Source organism: Lichenostomus cassidix, chromosome 3, assembly GCF_008360975.1.
Source record: "Lichenostomus cassidix isolate B80296 chromosome 3, HeHo_3.0, whole genome shotgun sequence".
In the NCBI taxonomy this organism is placed as follows: domain Eukaryota; kingdom Metazoa; phylum Chordata; class Aves; order Passeriformes; family Meliphagidae; genus Lichenostomus; species Lichenostomus cassidix.
In genome coordinates, this window is record NC_139483.1 from 31,983,285 (window position 1) to 32,006,932 (window position 23,648).

The 23,648-nt window shown below is 39.2% G+C and overlaps 1 protein-coding gene across 1 annotated transcript in view; it reads left to right on the forward strand.

Moving 5' to 3' along the window:
* The window catches only part of KIF26B (kinesin family member 26B), a 293,798-nt gene that overhangs the window by 172,695 nt on the left and 97,455 nt on the right, over positions 1-23,648 (forward strand). The window contains exon 5 of the mRNA XM_085055178.1: positions 4,602-4,785. Coding sequence (XP_084911304.1) covers positions 4,602-4,785 — 184 coding nt within the window. The remainder of the gene's footprint in view (positions 1-4,601; positions 4,786-23,648) is intronic.

Consider the following 23,648-nt stretch of genomic DNA (forward strand, 5'->3'; position numbering starts at 1 on the left):
TTCCATCTGTTTTCCGATGTACATTACGATACAGCAGGCAACACAGTTTTGGGTAAGTAAAGGTAGGGAAGGTGATTAACCTACTTTGGTCTTGTCAGAGCAGCACATCCTCTGGTAACATCCCTTGCACTGATAAAAGTTCATACCTTACTCCTTGACTGGTGCACCCAGCCAAGAATATTTTTATTATAAAATGAAATTTATGCCTCCACATAAAGAAGAAAAATAGATTTTTGGTTTTAACTAAAATTGTAAATGTTTACATTAAAGTTAGTTAATGCATGGCTGTTTAGCATCCACTGCTTGAGAGTAATTTTCTCTGTGGAAAATACTATATGAAAATGAAATTTCAGTTTTTATTTTGACACAGAAACAGATGTGCCAACTCAATAGCCTCTATGATCTGGAATTCTGTTTTCAAGGGTAATAAGTATTGGATGCATAATGGTGTAGTATGAACATCCAGTAAGGAATAATTATACAGAGATACACCCCCAAGGAAATCTCTTCAGATGTAACTTATGAAGAAGTGTGTCAATGTTACTCATTGATGATAATCTTTGCTGACACAAGTGTGAATAATATTTTAAATATCCACTCCTTCTGAATCTAGTGGGCCTGCTGACCTCACTTTGACAGTGCTAAAGTTTTAACTTTGTCTTGGATGATGTGTTGGTGAAAAAAACATTTATCAGGCTAAACAGGTGTCCCTTGAATTTTATCAGCATTAATTTAGAAGCCATGAATTTTCAAACTATTCTTCCCATGGAGTTTCCTTATATATGTTTTATTGTAAGAAATTACCCCAGTGACTTCTCTAAGCAAGGTATTTACAGAGCTTTCCATAATGCCTTTTATTTTGTCTAAGGAATTTAATCAAGTTCATTCTTGTATTGCTTATAAGTAGTATGGATAACTCAGCAGAGTTCTTTGCGCCACTCCTAGGTGTGCCTTAGTTCTGTGTTAAAATTGGATTTTTTAATCTGTTTATGTTCATTCATCTCTCTAAACAAGTTTCCAAAGAGCATACTTTGCCCCCTTGCATCTCAGAATTACCTCGAAGCTCGTTTATTTCTATGTCTTCAGCGAGTCACGTGGAGCATCTTCAGCTTTCAGAAAGTTCCTCTCAGTCATGAATTGGCTTCCAGGATAGGGGAGAGTTAGTTCTACAATCAATGGATTTGAAAATCCCAGCCTACTTATGGAGTTTTAAGGGAGAAAAATATATTGCCAATTCTGGATAGGTGGGAGGTGAAAACTGTTCTGACTGCCCAAAAATATACATTATTAAACTTCTATTTTAAAAAACAAATAGCAGAGAATGTCCTTTCAAGAAATGATCGCAGTTCTTGCTATGGATCAGGTGGACTTTCAAAGCAGTTCCCCTTTCCTGCCAGGGCCATGTATTAGTTTTATTTGGATTGAACTTTAATCAGCTTTTTAATACCCCTCCTGCAATTTCAGCTCTTGATCTTGTGACTATTTCTTCTGCCAGAAATCTTGTAAGCCTTAAAAAAGTCTCCAACTGCTTGTTTGCATCAGGACTCTCAGGAAAGAAATAGTCCAAATTATCTGAAGGTGTTAATCCAAAGGATGTTAGCTAAACTGGATGAAATATGCATTATTTTGGAAGGTAATTCAATAAAATGACATTTAAGACAGTTCTGTTGCAAATGAGTATGTCCACACAGTGGTCTAATGCAGTTTAAATTATGCACTTTGAAAATTGAATTTGGATCAAGTTCCTTGTGTGTCTCTGTGGACACAATCCCTACCACAGCCATACCACACACAGTGGGGAAGTTGTTGCTGGAGCCCCCTGCACACCCCTGCATATTCCATAGCTGATATCACTTGGCTCAAGTGGGAGCTAATATAACCTGGAGTGTGATCAGCTTATTGTCCAAACGTAAAGCTATGCTGCCATCGCTGCCATCATCATTACTGCAGCAGTATGCCGAGTCTCAAATGGAAATCAGAGCCCTGTTATACAGATATTAAATGAAAAAGATGAAATAGCTGGCTCCTGCACAGAGAGCAAAGCCTAAACAGCTGCTTCTGGAGCTGGGCAGGCTATGAGCTGCACTGACCTCAGGTCTCCCAGGGTCCAGCCTGGTGCTTTGCCTGAGAAATCTGGTGGTCCAGAGAGTCTGCATGGGAGAGCCAGGCCTCTGACTTGCCTGGAAAAGTAAAGTATGAGAATTTCTAACCTCTTCTGCTAGATCACAGGGCCAAATCAGTATCAGCTGGCATGACCAGCTGTCTTTGGAGGAGTGCTAGCCACCCAGGCTGAAGGATTTTGTTCATGCAAATGTGCTCACAAGAAAGCCACACTCTATGTATTTGTGTCATATTGCAGCCTACATGTGGTTAAAATATCCTCCTCTTCCCAGTTAAATCCTCTGGGAATTACCTGACGCTTATTGCCTTTTTGATCCCCATCAAAATTCAGTCAAGTCTGATAGGGCTTGTAAATGATTTTCTAGCCTGCCGTGCATTGATTTCCTCTCCTTGGGGAAAAACAGAGAACCCCATGAAGTTGTGAGAAATAGTTTATTGCTTTCATACATTTTGCCAGTCGCAGGCCAAAAACATAAGGAAAATGCAGGTTATTCCATTTGAATGCAATCTCAAAGGTTATAACTGTCAAACTAGAATACAGTTCCGTGATTTTGAAAAGGCCAGGTACCACCAACAATGTTTTTTCTTTAAGAAAATGTCGGCTGTGTGCCTGGTTGGGTCAAGAAGTGATTTGTATTACATTGTCAGCTTTGTAAAAAGAACAGCAAATTCTGGAGAAGCATTTAGTGACAAGAGGGATAATGGCTCTGTCAGTCAATCCAGGAAACAGCTTTTAGGAAATGTATTTTCACCAGGGGATAAGTCAGTGGGACCAGATGGATGACCATAGAGGGTGGAGCCACTGCCTGTAGTTCAGACTGGACTAATAATCTTGACCACAAGGGGTAAAGCTTTCAGTGTGTCTGACCAACATTTACATTTTTGGTTGTTGCACATAGTACAAGATATCTCTTAAAATAATTTTATAGTGAAACGAAGATGTACAGAATATTTTGATTCAGCATGGACAACTTCATAAAAGTATTAGTGATGGACAGTGTGGAAGCTGAAATAATTGAATCCTCTCAAACCATGGAAATGTTGTCAGGAAATGGAAAAGAGGTTTTGACCAAGGCATTTTAAGTATGTTTTCTATGAAAAAGAAAGTCTATGCTTAAATGAGAGGGACAGGGTATGGACTACAATCTTTAGGTCAGAGTGAAGAGAAAGGACAAGGAGGTGGTATAGAAACTTCTGAGTTCTAATTCTGTGTCAGGTCAGTTAAAATCTCCAATTGTTTTTCTTTTATTAGAAACAAATCTATCTGGAAGTGCTTTGCACTTGCCATAAGCTAAAAGAATACAGACTGGTGGTGCACACAGTGTGCTGTTGATCAGCAGTTCCCTGACTCCTTTGGATAAAATGATGTAATTACTTTTGTGAGTTTTGAGTTGGAAAATATAAACTGATACCAGTTTGTTCCAGTAATGGAGTTAATGCTTCTTAAAACTTAGGAGGGTTTAGAGTTATTGCTCTTGAGTGACACACTTCAGCAAAGTAAGGAGAGCTACTGTCAGCACAGACTACTTTTATGCCTATTCAAGTCCCAATTTGTCTGCCAAAGCAAACAAAATTGTTCTATCCACCTCTCCTTTGAGATGGTACTCCTGTTGACCTGCTTTGTTTAAAGTGCTCAGTTTTGCAAAAGGGAAGCCATGGGACAGCATGATTAATATTAATGTTATCCCTGGGCACTGCAGGATGCACAAGTTTTGGTACAAAACAGCTGCAACAAAGACTTGAATGTTGCATTATCTCTCAAAATAAAACATTTTGCAAAACAAAAGTACTGAATGTTTCTGTTCCAGAAAAGTTTAGCCTTTTAATCAAAGTCTATACAAACTCAGCATTCTTATCTGAGAATACTGTGCTATTGAGAACAGTCTTCACTGTTTCCTCTGCTTAGTGGTTAATACAACTGGAGTTTGTATGATTGTCTCCATCTCATCACAAACAGCAATATTTTCATTGGTCACCATTTGTTCAGCTTTTAGACTGGCTTATGTTTTAAGAAGGGATAAAAATTTTAAACAACTAGTGCAAGGCTTCTTACACCTCAGCAGATTCACCTGAGCATTTATTACTAACTTAACTCTGCACAAGTATTCATTTTCTAATAAGAGACCTATGCATGAGGTACAATTCTGTGTGAACCATTCATAATTTTAAAACAGAAATTGACATATAGCTCATTGATTTGGGTTTGGAACTTCCTTGCAGGCTGAATTAATTCAGCAGATAAAATAGTGACAGAGGCCTGATTGTGACCGTACTTAATGCAGACTCTAAATTTGGAGCAACTTCATGGTCAATGGCATTAAAATAATACTAATGAGTGAAGAGCAAGAATTATAAAACTATTGGGATCAATGAGGTCAAACCTGAGTGCCTACATAAATAGTAACCTGATAAATACTTTTGTTTGTTCTCGTTGATGAGTTTGAGGTTGTTTTAGCTTACTATTGTTGTTTTTCCCACAGAGCTGCTCAGAAATTGAACCTGTCTTCCAAAAAGAAGAAGCACAGGCCTTCTGCATCATCTGTTCCTGAATCTCCTCTCTTCTCTACCTGCTTCAGCAGTATTCTTCAGACTTCCCCACCCCCTGCACCACCATGTTTGTTGAGGGCAGTCAGCAAAGTGAAAGACACCCCTGGTTTGGGCAAGGTAGGCCAGATATCACTAAAACATTTATTTTCTTTGGGAGAAGATTTTATCCTTGTGCAAAACATTAAGGGAATGAGAAAACCATGTCCTTTGTCAGTTGGCTTTACTGTAAGTTGGTCCCTGAACATGTGTAAAAAGGCCTAACATCTTGAGTTACCCAACGCAAGTGAATTTCTTATAAAGTTGACTTAACACGGACAGACCTAATTGTGCAGCAGTTACACACTTCACAGCCCAGCTACACTAATGCACCTGTATTGGGACCACAGTGCTACTAGGTGGAGTTAATGTCCATTCTGCCAGGAGGTAATATCCATTCCAGGTTTCGGAAGCAGTTGGTCTCTGTGGCTGTGTATAAACTCCATAGCAGTTGCTTGCTGTGGCATATTTTGTGTTCCTGATCCCCTTGCTTTCCAGACTGGTGGCTTGGCTGGACACACTGTAATTTGCTTCTGGCTCATGTTTGCTGGCTTTCTTCCAGTACATTTACCTGAACAAAACCTATGCTGATAAAGATAAATTGCTGCTTTTTCCTTCTGTCATGTTATTTCCTCCCATTCTGCATAATCATTCCCTCTTAAAATGCTGTTTAGGTGCACACTTACGTTGAGGCTGTGGAGGAGGTGGGTATATAGTTTGCTGTTGCTTTGTAGTTTGTCTGAGTGGCCCTTCCTTTTTCCCTGTTACAAGTGGAGAGCCTGGCATATTACATCTGGGAATATGGGCATGCAGTTGCTGAGAACAGCAGTTTGCTTTAATCAAGGTAGTTTCTTATGCAAGCATCTGTGTGCGTGGCTTTTCCATATTCATTGAATACTAAGCAGTGACAACGAATTTGGTGGAAGTTTTTGTTTAGAAGAGAAATTGCCATGTGTGATATAGGACTGCTGAGCGTAGCATGGGATTCAGAATCTTCACTGCTGATTTTGAATACTCACTTTCTTATATTGTGCAGTTCCAGGGTTTCCTTTCAAAGAACAATGGTATTACTTTTATGACTGGTTTCATGCCTGTTTGAAAAGAGATTCCCTCCACATGGGGTTTCCTTCCTTTCCTCTGGCCTGGTAGGTGGGAAGAAATGTAAAAATCTGTCATGATCTTATAAAAGTTTAATGGTGGTGCATATTCTGATTTTAGTGGGGGAAAAATGAGTAAACTTGAACCTGTTCATTGTTATAAGAAGTTGCTATGGAATAGTTTTACAATGGAAGCTATCCTCTCAGGAGTCTTACTTTCTGTGCTTGGGACAGGTTACATCTGAATAAAAATTCTGTTGAGGAATAATGAATGGTGTGTTCTTGGAAACAGGGGCTCATCTCCCATGTTGGACAGCATGACCACTTTTCCTGATTATTGATTTTCACATGTCCCAAGAAAAGGGTCTGCACACACAGAGACACAAACAGAGCTCTGTCTAAACATTCCAAGCTGATCTGAGCCTTTCTTGTTCCTCTCACCACCGGTTTCCAGTGGAAAGGGCTTTGGAAGCAGTTTTGCAATATGCCCAAACAGACCTGTGATTTGTTTCTTCCTCAAGATCACGTAGCAGAAGAGGCACCAGGATTTCCAGATATCTAAGTAAAATTGAAATTTTGCAGCCCACATGATGAAGGAGGATATTTCTGTTCACTTTAGACTTGCTGTCCCGAAACTGTCAGAGTATATAAGTAACAAAGAGATTTTAACACATTGACACACATGCTTCTTCAAAGTTGTAAACCAAATTAGGTTATTTCATATTGTCAAACTAGAGAAAATGAAATTTTTTTTTGCATTTCCATTACCAAAAATATGTCTAATCTGCAGTTTCTGGAAGCCAATTTAATTCTTCCCCTCTTTGGTTTCTTTTAGGAATCACCTTATAATTATGACCTGAAGCTTGTATACTTTCATCAAAGTTTCCCATCAGTTTAGCTCTGTAGCACAATTTTCATTTTAATATGTATGGGGCACAATCAGTAAATAACTGCAGGATAACAATGTAATTTATCTGTCCAACTGGGAAAACTTCAGATGAGGTGATGGAATTTCCAGCTTATTTGCTTTTAATTTTCATTGTTTATACGTGTTCTGTTCCTTTTGGTTGGGATATGTTTTGATAGGAGTGTGCTAAAAAACAGTTACTTTTCTCAGCATTTTGTCTCATATAGTGTTTCCTGTAGGGTTATAAGTATTTAAAATGTGAACCATGTGGAGGAAGTGGGTTCAGAGAAACTAAATGTTGTTTTCAATCATTTAGGGTTTTCTTTCAGGTTTGTATTTAAATAGCATTTTACCAGCAATCTAGTGTGATAAAACTCTATTTCGCTTTGTGTTTGAGTGGTCTGGGCAATTTCTAACATGACAATTTGTTACTGGAAAGTCTGGTTCACCAGAACTGGAAGGATGGCTGTTGGCAAGGATTGTGGATTTCTGAGACTACAGGGGACAGCTGTGCATGGGCTGCCTGAAGGCAGGCTCACTCCTACAGGGCTGTGAGCCCTGGCACAGATGCTGGGTGTTCCTGGCTTCGTGTCAGCTTGAGGGCTGTCAGTTTTCCAGGGAAGCTGGCTATCCAAGATATGAAGGATGGGAAGTTGGGTACATCAAAGCTTAGACTTTGAGGGTAAATTTAATTTCACAGTTTTCAAAAATGCATTTGCAAGCAAACAGTTGCTATTTTATATTTTCACTTCTATTAGAAATTTTGAAGATTCTACTTCTCATTGCAAAATTAATGACAATGGTTTATTTAAAATTATAGAACTTCTTATCTGTAATGTGTAGGCATATAATTTTTTTAAAAGTTAGAATAGGAAGACCTGCCTATCACCAATATATTTAAAAGTTAATTAGCAGTTCAGTTAGGATGGATATGGGTACAACCCCCCCAGTGAAGCATCTAAACTGACAAAGAGAATAAGAGAGAATATATATTGAGGTTGCATGCTTCATGCCTTTTCTTACAAAACGCCTTGCAAATCAAAATTGTACCAGCCTGGACTTCAGAAGAAGTATTATTTGAAATCTGAAGTTCAGCTTCACAGAAGCAGGAAGATTATATTAATAATTAAATGGTGGGACTGCATAATCAGCATTTTATTTTGATGTTAGATACACCACTGAGCCTGGCAGAAGTACTGCATTGTCAAAGTGAAACAAGTAAAGGATCAAATTCTTTGTTGCACTCGTTTCCATTAGCTCCTCCTCATGCTAAATAAAAGGGTGTGACCCTGTTGTAAATATATTAACAGCAGTGCTTTTAGGGGTCATAATTTATCCATATACTTTGGGTTTGCATTTGCTGGCAGAGGGAGATGATCTTGAGTGGTAGTGTGGTAGAGTCAGTTCTTGAGAGTTTTCCTTTGGGCTGAGTGACAATCCTGCTCCATAAACTGCCACAGCTTGAGCATCATTTCTTCTCTCTTTGCTACTTTTGAATCATCATATTCTGAGTGACAGATTGCTTTCACTGAGTTTACCTAGAGAGAGAGAGTGCTGCTCTTCTGGATGGTTGTACATGATGTTTCCCCAAATCCCATAGTTTTCTAAAAGATAGTCCTTAAGTCTCTTGTGTCCTTCCTAACAATAAGCCAAACACACAGCAAAAAGGCCTTCTGTGCAGAAATAATGGATTATTCCATGCCTGCCCTAAGATTAACTACTGTAAGGCCATTCTAGTAAAGTTTGCTCCCCAGTCTGCTTCCCTTCATTCTCCCTCTGCATCTCCTCTTCAGTTTTCTGTCAAACAAAATCAAAACTAGACCAATACTTCTGATGAAAATCTGAAATGTTCTTTCTGTGAAATATGTTGTTTTGCTGAATCCCATGTTAGACATGAGAAACAGCTGGAATGAAAAATTTTCTGCCAGCCTGAATAAATAGGTTGTTTTCAGGTGGCAGGGGGTTAGAATGAATGGATATGGTCTCTGTGCTTTCTTTCATTTATTATTTTTCTGTGTGTAGTCTTATAAACCTGTGTCACTGAGAGGTATTTGTTGTGTTTGGGCAAAGATTAGTTTACTTTTCAAAATATATATATATTCTTTTTTTTTTTTTGGTGTGGATTTTTGTTATTTGGTAATTGTTAATCTCAAAATAACATAGCAATGCTTGTACTAAATTCATCCCCATGCAAAAGATTTCTATCAGAGAGAAGCAAGTCACCATAGAACTTTCTTCTAGCAGTCATTTCAACCTATTAAAAAAGCAACTGTAATTTGTGATTCTGTTTACTTTTTATTTTTGTGGAGCTCCAGGACTCCTGTTTGCAGGGCCTAGACCCATTTTGTTAAATTATGTGTAAATTCAGATTAGAATTTTTTTTTTGTCCAGAGCATTTATAATCCCACCACAGGGAAGAAGACCAGACAGATAGGAAGCAAGAAGAAACAATGAGATATTATTAGTCATCTTGGTAGTGGTGTCCTCAACCCATGTGCTGTCTAATACTAGATACCCCTTCTCAAGCTGTTGTAGGTGTTGTGGAAGAGGAGATTATTAAAGTGTAAGTAATAGGTTACCCTCCTGAGGGACCCTATCCAAGTGTGTAGCACAGGGTAGAAAGGGGCACAGAGAGGGGTTTTTGAGAGTCTAGTGAGCGAATGAGAGATGTGGTAGTTGGTCTCCTGGCATCAAGCACAGGGCTGAGTGTGGAGTCTGGCTGGGAGGGGCCATCAGTGGGAACCAAGACATAGCCAAGTGGTGGAGTGGCGGCAGGAGGTTGGCAGTGTTACTGATATTCCTGAGTCATATGCCTTTCTCCCAAAGACTTCTGTCATATAATAAAGAAAACTCAGTTAAAAATATATTTTTAGTTCCTGGCTGAGTAATCTAATCTTTCATCACAGCACAGCATTTGACTGAAATAAGCCCAAAATCTGCTATTCACTTTATGCTGCTCTGCAGCTTACCTTTACCTCCAACTGATTTGCATAAAACTGAATATGGAAGCATCAGAAAGATATTATCTGACCTGGAAGTGTGTCTACCAAACCAGCACAGTAAAGGCACTCAGCTGTGATATTCCTTTGACTTTTTGTGTCACTGGGAGCTGGTACCTACTTCCTCAAACCCCAGTGAAGGTTCCCACCATAATGGCTAGCTGGTGAAATCATCAATTAGTGAAGGAGAGGACATTTGTGTGCGGATATGTGTGATACCCCTCACCTCTTTGGAGGCAGGAGGTCCACAAAGGCAGAATAGCTCTGATTATTAATGGGCAGTCTTAGGTCTTTGTCCTTAAAAGGCAGTGGCAGTATCATTATTAAAAATCAGAAGGTGGCCTTATGTTGTACCATCTCAGTTTGTATATTGGCCATATAGATGCTACTGTCCTTTTGATCCAGTGGTTAGTCAAGATGTGGTGCTTTTTGCAGATTTTTTCAGATGGAGAAAGAAATTATGAAGGGATAATAAAAGGTAATAGAATCATTTAGGTTGGAAGACCTTTAAGACCACTGAGTCCAACCTTTAACCTAACATTGCCAAGTCCACCACTAAATCATGCATTGGGATCAGGTATTGTTAGTGCAATTTAGTTTCTTTACAAGGAAATACAAAATATTCACTAGTAACACAGAGAAGCAACCAAAGTAAGTTTTCCTTCTTATTCCACCAGGTCCTTTTAGCTTGGAATTCAACATCTCGTTTTCATTCCTTCCTTGTTTTAAGGACATTTCTTTGTCCTACAATACATGTGTATTGTAGGACAAAGTGTCCTACACTTTAATTGACAAATGTGTTCAAAGTTTCCTTCTCCCTGTTGCTTTTTCTGTCCCTGCTTCTCCACTTTGTGCTGTTTATTGTTTATATGTGCCCTTGATAAAAGTAACAGTGAAGAAAGCTCTCATGCCTAAGGAGTTACAGTTTCTGAATAGATTCACAACTGTCTTTTGGCTGGGACAGCAGCATATACCACTGCTTTAGGTTCACAAAGTGCTAATATTTCAGCTGTCCATGGCCTTAAAATAGTTTTTGTTGACTTTTCACTAAGTGGGGCAAGAACTATTGCACTGGCATTGACAGGCTTTAATCCAAGCTATATAGCAGTGCAATAAGGGTGTTAATAATGAGTATTATATTGGCTATGGCCTGTGTGAATCATGATGTAAATAGTCTTTGTCCAAAGATATTTTCAATAGCCATGTCAACTCTTTGTATTAGTGCAGGGAAGTAAAGAGACGTTCTTGCACTTATGTGATTTGCAAAGTGGATTTGAAGGAAGCAAAATTGGTTCACATCTTGTTTAAGTCCAAAAGGTATGGGAAACCTCCTTTTCTGCTATCAGAGTTTGCATTTTGACCTGCTGATTGATGGATATCAGGATTTTTTTGTCAACATTATGATATAAATTAAGCAGGAGTTTATGAAAACCTGTGCTATGGTCAGCAAAAAAACCCAGCACAACTTCCAAAATATGTTCTGTATTTCACTTCACTTCACTGCCAACAATCTTTAAGGTTTTTTCAGAGAGAATGAGAAGAGGTTCTTTTTCCTTTGTAAAGCAGAGATTCTCTCTCCCTCATCCTTCAGGTGTATAAGGGCAAAAGTTAACAGATAGATGACAAATGTGATTTTAAACCCTTTATCACAGAAAACAATTTCTTAGGTGAAAGCTGGTTTTTTCCCCCAAAGTTACCATGGCTACTGAAAGGTGGGATGATGACCCCTTGAGGCATTTAAAGGAGACATATGTGTTCATCTTTGTTGTCAACATGATTGTTGTACAAATTAGTTAGTTCCACTTGGAATGAAATCCAGGTGGCCTTTTGCCCTCCAGTCAGAATTGCTCAGAACTGTGTTTTTCCTCACGAAATGTACTGTTTGGACCTGGTGGAGGCTTTCTTGCTCTTTGCCTAGATTCCTGCTAGATGGGATTTTCTAGGAGGAGTTTTAAGATCAAGATGCTTTAAGTAAAAGGTGAAATTATTAGAAGCTGGAAGAATCGCTTTTAACAATAACCTCTTACCTCTGTCAATCATGTTTTCTGTGAACACTTAGTTTGCCTTTCTCTAAAGTAAAGCTTTTTCTGGATGTGGAAGTACCAACCTAGGCATGCCAGAAGCCTATCAGATTGCATTTTGGTTGACTTTGAGGTTTAAAGTAAGGTGTATTTTAGAGAAATTTATATGCAGTCATGTTTCCATGATTTAAAGAACAGCTGTAACTGCTGTTTCTTTTCTTTGTGAAGGTTTCAGAAGCTGCTACTTCATGGGAACTAGGAGCATTGAAAGTGCTCCACCAATGTAAGCATCTGTGTATCTCTTCTGTTAATTCCTTTGTCTCTCCTGATTTTCCATAAAATAAAGACAACTTTCAATCTAGCAGACATCTTCCTCTTCTCTGGTGGGGAGGGTGGTGTGAAAACTGCAGCAGAGAAAGTGAGCTTTTCTAGAGTGAAACTTTACTTTGGAAAAAAAAAATATCTCTTTCCGTATACCACAGAGAAGAACTTGTATCCTAATGTGAGTACCTGCTATTGGTCATAGCGAATATGGACAAGAGACTGCTGCTCATTTTTTTTTCCCCTCAAAAAATACCAAAACTGGTGTTTCTCCCTATAATGACATCTTCCTATATGTATTTAGAAATTGTACTGATGAGCTTGTGAGCACAATAGGTGGCTGGAGGAGATTTCCAGGTGGAATTGGACTAGACAGGAAAATACATGAAGAAGGCTGTACCTCAACTCACTTTGATGACATTTTTTATTTCTCTGTTAGAAGAATCAATATTTTCTGTGGTTTTTTGTAATACATTTCACCCAGGAAAAGAGCTACAAAGTGTAGCTTTGTATTATTTACCTTGTTCTGTTCTGGTGAATTTTTCTGTGAACACGGATGAACAAAAGGAAAATTAGCTTGCTTAAATCACTTCAGGCTGTTGGTACTAGATTTTGTACATTTCTAAATGAGTTTATTAATCCAGCACCCTCTGCATTGTCGTACAATTTTATGCCCAGCAATCTATAACTTACATGCTACTTGACTGTTTTCTTGCGTCAAGTCACTTAGTGACAGGAATGACCAGTAGGCACCTACTTGGCTATGGGCCTTCTACACAAGGCTCACATTGGTCAATTAATTTGACTGTTTTAATGTTGATAACCTAATGAAGCTACTGAAATCTCTGCTCTTGCTCACATAGTAAGTACACGTTCAAAATATTCTTGTTGAAACAGTATGATGATACAGTGGCCACGTATTTTGAAGTCTCTTTAACTCTGAAAGATTTTCAATTCGAATGAAAATTACTGGATTTTTCTAGGATATACAAACATTGTTTTTACCACTGATCTCCTCCAAGGTTTTCTGATCTATTTTCATTTTTCAAAGTATTTTCATTTACTTTGCTTTTCAATTTAGGTGGTACTGCTGGTTAATATTTTGGGGCACTTTGATAGTTCTGGTCAATAACTTCCATTACCTTTTGAAGACTTTCAGTAGTACTTCCTGAAATGTCCCCTTCTTCCTTGCCCTCTCCCCTACATGCCTCACCTCATTAAATTAAATTCATGACAAAGATATAAATCAGGAAAGTCAAGATGATAGAAACTGAAAATTTCAAGAGTATTTTTCAGACAATGCTGAGGAAGGAGTTTAAATACTGGATAATTTGCTAAACCCAGGATTGTGGTGAGTTTTCTGAGATCTTAGGCAAGTAGCAGGCACTGTACTTTGAGCAGTCAGCTGTAGACCTTATTACAATTCTTTTTTCTTTAAAATTTACTAAAGCTCTTCTCCTCCCAGCCTTTTACTTTTGTGTTTGACTCCTCAGCATGTGTCGGAGAGCAATGGTGCAGGCGGGATGGTGACCCTGCAGGAGGCTCTGCTGGAGCACTGCTGTAACATTGTGGGCTAATGATTTGTCTGAGCCTCTTGGTTCAACTGCAAGGTTATTCTGCTTTCTCTGATTCTAAAGGTCTGGGCCTTACCTTATTTCTCTGGTACAACGTTGACTTCAATAGATAACTAGCTCAGCTGAGGAAGAGACAACATGAACTGCGTTTTAATACTAAGAATAGCATTAGAATATATCTCCTCTTATTCACTGTCTCCCCATTTTTTGCCTTTTCCTTTAGGATTCAAACCCATTTTTGGGAATATCTCTCTGTTGAAATTTATCCATTTTTTCTGCTTGTATGAGAAGCATGTATCCCGCTGTGTCAAGTAATGATATTCCTTATGTTTTTCTTCACTCTTTAGTGCCACCATTACTGCCACCCAAGGATGTGATTCATGTTGGTGGCTTATATGTTCACTGCCCTTCTGATCTAGGCTGGTCATATGTATTCCTCTTCATGGAGGAATGGAGAGAACTGGGCTGACTTGCCAACCAGATGTATCTTTCTTTTTCAGCTGATTACAAAGGCAACATAGATAGCTGCCTTAGAATGAGGTATCTGTGTTTTGGCTGGCTCAAGTAAGGTGAAATGAACCTCTCCCTGAGTAAGAACATAGATTCATCTTATATTCTGCTTTGAACCTTTAATAGAAAAGCAGCTACTGTGAGATACAAGCAACAAGGTGCTTGCAGAAAGTTCTAGGTAGTTTCATCTCTCCTCAGATGGAAGTTTGCATCCTCTGCTTTCCACTATGCAGTACCTAGGTCTGGTTGAGCAGAACAGCACACAGCTGGGCAGGTTGCATAAAGCAGCCAGACCTTTGTGGAAAGGAATCAAGCAGACTTTTTCACATTTGGCCTTAGGCAAATCAAAGAAAATTAAAGTGATCATTATTGAGTAAAAGACTGGAGATGTTCAGTTGTACTTCTGTCAGGGTGGATCTGTAAAGAGGATCATAATGTACACACCTGTTGGATTAGAGGCTCTGACCCTCAGATGGCCACATTCTCATGGCTCTGTAATGTGGCCTGTAAATCCCTTCCAGTGAGGACTCCTTCCCAGAGGTGTAGGCAGCGTGGCTTGGGGTTTGGAAACATTTCATTAGTGGATCTGGATTCCTAATATCCAAATGCCATTTCATTTTCCAAAGGTAAATAGACTTCTTTTTCTATATTGGTGCTAAAGTGATTAGCAGTTAAATTGTCTTTCATTGGATAGCGAGATACGAAATACCAGATATGGAAAGTAATACTTCCATGTTCCTATTTTTCATTATGAATAAATCTTTCTATCTAGTCAAGGTAAAAAACGAAGTTTGATGAAATCATTGACCTGTTTGATATGAAAAATCAGGAGGTAGGTCAATACATTTTTAAGGCCTGTGAGGCTCAAAACCTCTCCTGTGACACTTAGAAATAAGAAACAGAGTGGGTGCACTTGCAGTGGGTGCAGGTGGAGGGACAGGTGTATGTGCAATTCTCATTGCATGTACAGTGTATACCTTTGCATCTACAAACATAGGGGTGTGTGTGTGTATTCATCACCTCCTCCCCACCAGTGCAGTGGAAATATACAGGAAAGAGCTATATATGGAGTTTTTGAGCAAGTTACCTGAAATAATTGTAAGGCCAACTGGCTATTGACTTGCTTCTTTCTATAAAGAGCAGATTTTTTTTTAAGACACCTCAACATTCCCTTAAGGTATTGCCATTAAACTCAGAGATTTTAATCCAGACTAATATCCTTTTTCTTGCTTAGTTCCATCTTCCAACACAATGCATTATCTTCTTTCTCCTATGTGGTGGTTGAAAATACATATACAAATAGCAGCATTTTACATAAAATTCTCTAGGTGTCTGTGAGGCTCTGCTGTGTTTCTGTAGATCCAAACAGCTTTCACCCCTATTAATTGCTGCTGGATTTTTCCACATATCGGTTCAATTTAAAGTGCTTATACTGAAGGAGAGACAGAAAAAGATGTATTGGCAAAATGGAGTGTGCATTAAAATGTCAGGAGGAAAGAGGTACCATAACCTTTACAGCATCACATACCCCATTACAGTAACACAGATATGGGAAATCTTAAAAACTTAAGATTTTCAGTGTTTTCCCTGCCACTTTTTCCAAAGAAAAAATATGACATATGTGCTTCAAACCATATTATATGAGAGTAATTATATTTGCTTTAATGTCTTACCTCTTCTTTCCACCATTCGGTGTTGCTGCTGGGGTTTTATCCAAATACAAATCTTGATCTGCAGTAGAAATCTGTTCTTGACTAGCTTGGCTGCAGCACCTGAGCTCAGATTCTGGAAGCAGTGTGACTAGAAAAGCTGCCCTCCCTTCTCTACCCACTCCTGATAAAATACCTTAAGTATTGCACATTGTCAGTGCTGAGGAGCAGTGGCGAGGTTGTGCTGGCATTGGGGATGTGTCTCCCCTGGCCACACAGGAGAAGGCATCACCCTGATTGATAACAGTGTGGGCACATGTGGTAAGCACAAGGAAGCCCAGGCTGCTTTTGGGAAATGGAATACCAACACAGAGGAGGAAATGGCATTCCCCTAGGGCCTCGTAGTCTGTGAGCAGTGGGAATCATGAATCTCCTCAGATGGGAGAGAGTTATTCATCAGAAAGACTATTATGCTGTGCAAGGCATTGCTGAAAGAGAACACCACGAGGCTATTTCCTATCTTATCAGGGTATATTAATAATGCAGTAGTAATAATAGAAGTACAAATTAAAAATAACTGGATGGGCAGATAAGCAAAGTTCTTGAGATTAAGGATATTGGGAATTGCTTCAAACAGTTAATTGCAGAGCAGCACATAGAGGGAAATTTGCCTTTATTATTTTCTTATTCTTCATTTTATCTCTGAGCATTATTTCTAAGGTTTTACATACACACTAATAGGCAGAATATTTCCTCAAGAATTCACACTGTTCTTTTTTATCTCTAAAGAAACTAAGTACCTTTGGCTAATGCATCTAATTCAATAGGGATTAATAATGCTGAAAAAGAAGAGTATTCTGATTATTAGCCCTCCTCTACAAAAATCTCTTATAATTTTCTCCTCCCACTCCCATTCCACAGTATAAAGGCAGACGAGACACTACAAGTGTCAAATATTCAGGCTTCAGGACAAATGGATGCAGATTGTTCCCCAGAGGTTTGTAAACTCCTGGATTGCAGTGGCATGAAATCCCCAGAGTCCCTTAATCTCTTGAGGTGTAATGGGCAAAGAGAAATATGAGTATCTGGTTCTCTGGCACTGGATGATCGTGCTCCCCCCAAGTTGTTTTTTGCACTGCCTGTCTGTCTGTCACTACATGTCTGTCAGTCACTGACCTGTCAGGGCTCATTCTGATTTTGAGGCCTCTGCATGATTCTTTTCCATGGAATTAAAATAAGGACTCAGAACCATACTTTGGTCCCTTGCTGGCTACCAAAATGTGCCTTATTTAGGGCATGAGACTGCTGTCACTTTGATTTCAAGTCCTATTTGCTAAGCAATTTTCAGGACTCTCAAATCCTGCTCTCAGTGAAATAGTACTGAAGCTAGTGCAATGTGCAGTCATTTCACACAGCTGGCCCACTGAGAGATAAACCTATCAAGGGAAGACCATTTGATTGAACACCCAATACACTGATGGAGCAGAAGCTTAGCAAAGAACTGCAGCACAACTACTACTCCCCTGTTTTTCCAGAAAGCAACATAATTTGTAAAACTAGCAATATTAGAGCTTGGCATCAAAGATGGTAAATCATATGTCATCCTGCTTTTAACATGGTTTTAGTAGTCTAAAAACTTTCTTCTGGCAATACTGTTATTACTGAAGAATTTAATCTACTGTACAGAATAGTTCATCACAGTTGGTTGCCACAGGAATGTCCTGCATGCATTGTCAGATTAAAGACTTAAAACTGGTTTTCTTCAGTAACAGGGGAAAAAGAAAGCCCATCGGAGGGGACAGCATGAGTCAAAACTTGGGGTGGGGTGGGGTGGGAGGAGGTGGAGGATGTCAAGGACAGAAGGATATATTCCAAGTAAACTGATCCTTAACTTTCTGTGCATGCCATGAGTATTGTAAGTGTTCAGCATAGTTTGATGGTTGACTTCTGAAACAGTGGTACACTTGGCTGATCACTCTTCCTCAGGAAGGTTGTACCTCCACTAAAGCAAATGGTGGAGACTAGAGCATAGGGCTGAACACAGCAGTAGGTGAATTCACCAGCTTCATGCTCAAGGTGAAGCAGTGAACGTAAAATACACTGGCCAAGTGAGAAATGGACAGACTCCATTTACCTGTGCTTACTCTGTACAAAAACTGTGTGTGGAACATTTTAATCTTGTGAACTGGATGACTGAAGCACTCTGAGCACAGGAATTCATATGGATGGTGAAACTCTCAGGGTTTATAGGCATTTTTACACAACCTGACCAAAATCTGTGTCCGTGATACTCATTAACCATAGTAGCTGTCATGATATTAAACCTGTCAATCCAAATCCATATTCTCTTCCTTTTGTTTCCTCCTAGAAATTCACAAATGTTTTCCATATACCTATACATGACTCTGACATGCATCTTATGTTGCTTATCTCAGGTTTTTTATGATTTTCTGGGTTTAGTGTATGTTACACAATGATTTATATCAATCTGTCTCTTCTAGAGGGTAGTCCTAGAGCATATGGAAACACAGAGAGGATATGTTCTAGCTAGTAAGGGAGTCTTAGATACCAGACTCTGGGCAACTCTCAGCTTTCCTTTCTCTGCAAGTTACACTTTACCTCTCTCAATGACCTTTTCACGTCTGTTTAGCTTGCACCCTCTTAGAACAATTCTTTTTTTCCCCTTTATTGTTGAGCTTCTCTTATTTCTATGAAATAGAAGACTATTCACCAAATTCTCCATCCCCCTTGGAAATCTTTCACAAGTACACTACTAAGTAAACATGTCTATTCCTTAGTCCAGGATCAAATGACCTGACAAGATGGATAAAGCAGAGCTGTAGTGTGGCAGCAGCTGGACTGGAAGCACATGCCTGCTGGATGATTAAAGAACAATGACTAAATTAATTATAATTGTATCCTTTGTATGGATCACGACCTGCTGAATAAGATGTTTGGAAGGGAGTGTGTGTCCTTGGGCTGGAAGATTGCCACTAAGGAATGTAGAGCAGTCAGCGGGTGAACGGGCATGAATGTAAGATATCTTATTTGGCTGCAGAGTTAGATCTGCCTGTGTAACTTATAAGAGAGCTAATCAAGAAAATAAAGTGAGTGCTGCACCCGATAGTGACTTGTGCTTTCTCAGTCGCCACAAATGGTATCCTGCGTGAGGACTGCTTGGAAGCTGGTGGTGACCTTCTAATCCAACGGTGAAACTAAGTGGCCACAGACTTCAATCAGAAAGCCAACAACCCCTGTTGAACAGGTGAGTTGTGGGATTACAGCAGTAATATGGGGCAGTGTGCCTCCAGGAACATAAGCTTTACTTATCTATTTTGCATAAGCTTTTGCATGCTTCTTGCTATGAACTTTTGGATGCTAAAATTATTCAGCTGGTCATGATCTGTACAAAAGATACAATCATAATTCATTCAGTCATTGTTCTTTAACCATTCAGCAGACCTGTGCTTTCAGTCCAGCTGCTCCCACCCTGTAGTAACATGCTCTCTCCCTCCCTTGCTCACGACACCTTAATCCTTGCAGCACTGCTGCCCATATGTGCCCCTCAGTCATCTCCTTGGAGGAGTGTTTGCATCTTCCTCCTTACTGGCTGAGAGAAATGCACTCAGACTTACATTGTGACATGCTTACTTGTTTAGGTGTAAATCATTCCAGTCCAAATTTATAATGGTTCTTCAAAAGTCCAGCTGATAAAAACTCCAACTGTGAACAGTTAAGGACTGGTAATTGATTTTATTTTGATACTTTCTGGAGACTTGACCTCTCTTACCTCATAATAGCTATGTTTTAGTAAATTGTGGAAATGCAACAAGTAACTAAAATCTGAATCAGAGTCTGAATTGAGTATTTGTCATATAAATGTTACCATCTGAAGTGATTTTCTTTAGAACTAGATATAAATACAGTTTTGTGAATAAAAGGCAAAAGAATGTAATGGTCTGTAAGGCTGACTGCTTTGTGAAACCATATGAACTAAATTCAGCTATGACTCTCACAAGCAGAAGGCAGATACTTTTCATGAGCACTGCATTTCTGCTGCTGGGATTTCAAGAATGGAAGCATAAATTGCACCTTGCTTTTGTCTTGCTCTGCAAGCCTAGGAATATGTTTGCAGGTCTGCTTGTGCTCCCCCCCCAACACCACACATGAGAGTAACATGCATGGTGACTGGAGTTAAAGGATTATTTAGGACAGTAGTTGCCACACACTGGGCAAAAGGCTGTCTGGCAACTGTGCTTTACTGTGTGGGGATATGCAGGAATTCTGTTCTTTCCCTCCTCAGAGGAATGCTATGCCGGAGAAATCAAATTTTGAAAGACGCCATGGGAGCCTGTTTCATTATAATGTTTTTTATTGTATCCCAAAATGGAAGCAGAATGGAGAGATAGTTTATTAAAGGGAGACTTTTAAGACCTGATATTTTCAAAATCCAGACAGCTAGAGATTCAGAGCCATGCAGGGAAGGCTGTTGGTGGTCTCTCAATGAATAGACAAATAGATCAGCAAAACCAGTATGTGAGTTAGCCGTCTTGACTGAGAGCCCAAGATTAAACAGGCACTCACAATTAACAATCCTCTTGCCCCTTGAAATGGCCCTAGTCAAATACAGCTGAGGTATGTTAATAGGTAAACTGATCTGGGTACAGTTTACGCAGTACCTGGTCTGTTTAGAGAAGAAATTGTCAACATGGCAACTTCCTAGTTTTTAAGTCACCTCATTAAAAAAGAAAAAAACAAACCACAAACAAAACAAAAAACCCCAAACCAACCAAACAAAAAAACCCAAAAATAAATTTTCATTTATGCACATTGGGCAGGCTGACCCAGCAATGATATCTTTGGTTCATATCCCAGCCTGTGCATGCAGAAGTCAAACAAAAACACCTCTGTCAGGCAGTGATGCCTTTTAATTTGCACAAACCAAATAGCTGCCAGAGACCACATCACTTCCAAGAGTACGCAGGAGGAGGTAGAAGGATGAGGAGGATTGTAGACTCACAAGCAGAGCTTCATATTAAGTGAGATGTTAATTTGCAATTGATGCTATTGAGCTTGAATATAAAGGCTGTTGCAGCCCTGTAGTATAAAAATGCTTTTGCTTGTGCTTTTCCCCCTCCATAAGGAAGCCAATTTGTCTCCATGTTACTGATCTTAGAGATAAGACAGCTGAGGAAAGAAGTGAATCATCCTGTCAATTCAGACTGAAAAAGTTCCCAGCTTTACTCCTAGTTCCATCTAGACATGCCTTTGTCATCATGGTTCAGATCTGGTCCCTTTGAGGATTTCTTTTGAGCAGATGTTAAGAATGTCAGAAAAGAATGAAGGAAGAAAAGTAAGAATGAACTGGAAATTCTTAGACGTTGCCTGACTGAGAGCTTTGCCTTTGCAGAAAGTGCACAATGTGGTAGATAAATCATTATCACAGATGAAGCAATAACTTCTTTGTTGTTGTGTTAATTGCTATATTTTGTCAGTTATACTTATCTGACCCTTATACTTGTGGGTCTGGGAGGATGTTACTTGTAATTCATGGGTTTCCTTTCCTTTGAATTGCCAGTACAAGCTGTTGGGACAATGCTAAAAGAACTTAACTGATAATGGGGAGGTAGTGTAATTTCATACAAATCAGATACAGAATGCAATTTAGAGATTAAGGTAGTGTATTGTGATTATGAAGAGTTCCTTGGAAATAATTCTTCCTTTCTTTGACCACGTGAGGTTTTTTCCCTCTGTATTTAATACAGCAGATGATGATGTGCAGAGGCAAGATAGGCCAAACAAAGGAGACTGACAGGAGACATATCAAAAGTGTAGATAGATGTGCCCAGGGACCAGTGTGCTGTGCTCATCTTCTTTCTTTTTTTGTTGTTTTCAGCTACCTCATATCAAAAATACACAATTTTTGGATTTTTTCTTTTGTTTGGTCACAGAGAGGTTACAAGGATGCTTCTGATGTATTTACATTGATTCTGCTTTAAGCCTCTGAATATTGTTCACAGAGGATGCTCATTGCTATATGCGTCTGCCAGACAAAGAGAAATAATTTCCAACAGAAAAATTAAGTGCTTCTAAGGACTAGCCTTTTAGAATAGTGTCTGCAGTCAGAAAGACTAATTGTCTAGATGATAGACATGCATGGTTGACTTTCCTCTTTATGCAGCCTTGATTGAGACACGATGAGCATGCTGCTGGCCTTTGCAATGGATAATTTTGTTAGAACAATGTCCTTTGGGAAAGGCTTTTATACAGAAAGGATGACAAGTGTGGCAAATTGCTTACAAACCCCAGACCTAGAGGCTTCTCTTTCTGAAATCTGCCAGCCCACAGTACAGCAGTGCTATGAAGCTGGAATTTAATGGCTGTTTATGCTGCCGTAAAAAGTGTAACTTTTTTTCCTAAAATTTTTGCTTATTTTCTCAGAATAATTGTTTTCACAGGTCCAACAGGTTTCGGAGGCCCAGAGTACATAAAACCAGAAGATCAAGTTTGGATTTCTTGTCCTTACACCAATAACAAGAATGTGAAATAGGTTACTATTTTCTTTCCATTTGTTTCTGATACAGAAATTTTGTCTGCAGCCTCTTGCCTCATAGTTTTTTCTTTTTATCTTTTCTATTTCTGCTGCAAACTGACATCAGTTGCCAAATTCTATCCCATTGCATTTCTTATACAGTTTTTAGTAGTTGCACAAGTTTGTGTTTTGAGATGTGCTGGTTTTCTAATCTGTGTATTTTCTGAGGTATTTCACGGTGAAAGGGCTCTTGTTCTAATTGCTTCCAGACTCATAAGCAGAAATAGTCTCTGCAGTGAAATGAGGAGGCAGGGCATCATTACCACAATGGGTGAGAGATCTGAAAGGATTTATAATCTAATTTTAGTTCATTAATGACTATGATATTTAACACTTCCATCCTGCCCTTTTTACTAACTGTGTCTAGTTTTCTGGACTGCAACACCACTCTTACACTGTGGAATTCACCCCCTCACTGCAGCTTGCCCCTCACTACCTTATATCTTTGCTTTTAAAATATGACCTGTCCATGTTGTTTTATTTACTGCCACTTTTTCATCCTCTAACACTGATCTCAGGGCTGCCTTCCATGTTGTCTCCTTTTTTAGGGATCTGACTTTTCCTTTTACACCAGTCTGTGTCTTCACTCCCAGGAGCTTCCCCCAGCAGTTCTACCAACCTTACTCTAATAAAAGTGGAGGAAGATGCCTGAGAGACAACTGAAGACAAGATTGAGTAGGTCAGGCAAAGTTCTGTGAAATCAGCTCTGCAGATTTATGCTCACTTATATCTGCTAAAGATCCAGTGCCTAAAATCTTAGTAGCTTGCACCTGATACATCATGTCTTATTTTCATTATAGGTGGAAGAACTAGAACTTAGTTTCTCTCTGGTTATGTGAAGAGGCATACAAAAGAACTGAAATTAGTCCAGATGCCATTACTGCAATATCAAATGTCTGTATTAGCTGGTATTTGAGATGCTGCTTGCTAGAAGCAGCATTTTAACAGAATTACCTGAGACAGAAGTTTGACATTCTCCTCCCTCCTGCTCTGCTAATGCTGCAGCTCAGTGTGTGGGCCAGGGTGGTGCTACCAGCTCCCTGTTACCCTCCCGTCCTGACCTGTCTCTGCTGCCTTCTAATGTGAGGATCTGCTACTGTTTCTCTCATAATGCTTTTTATTTCTGCTGATGCCATGAGCTTTATTGTACCTTTAGGAAGTATTTGTATGTTATGAGTTATATTTTACTCCCACACTGGTTTCTCTTTTCATAAACAAGCCTTACAAAAATCTCTGCATTGGGCAGTTACATATAAATGTGATACTTTTGTTTT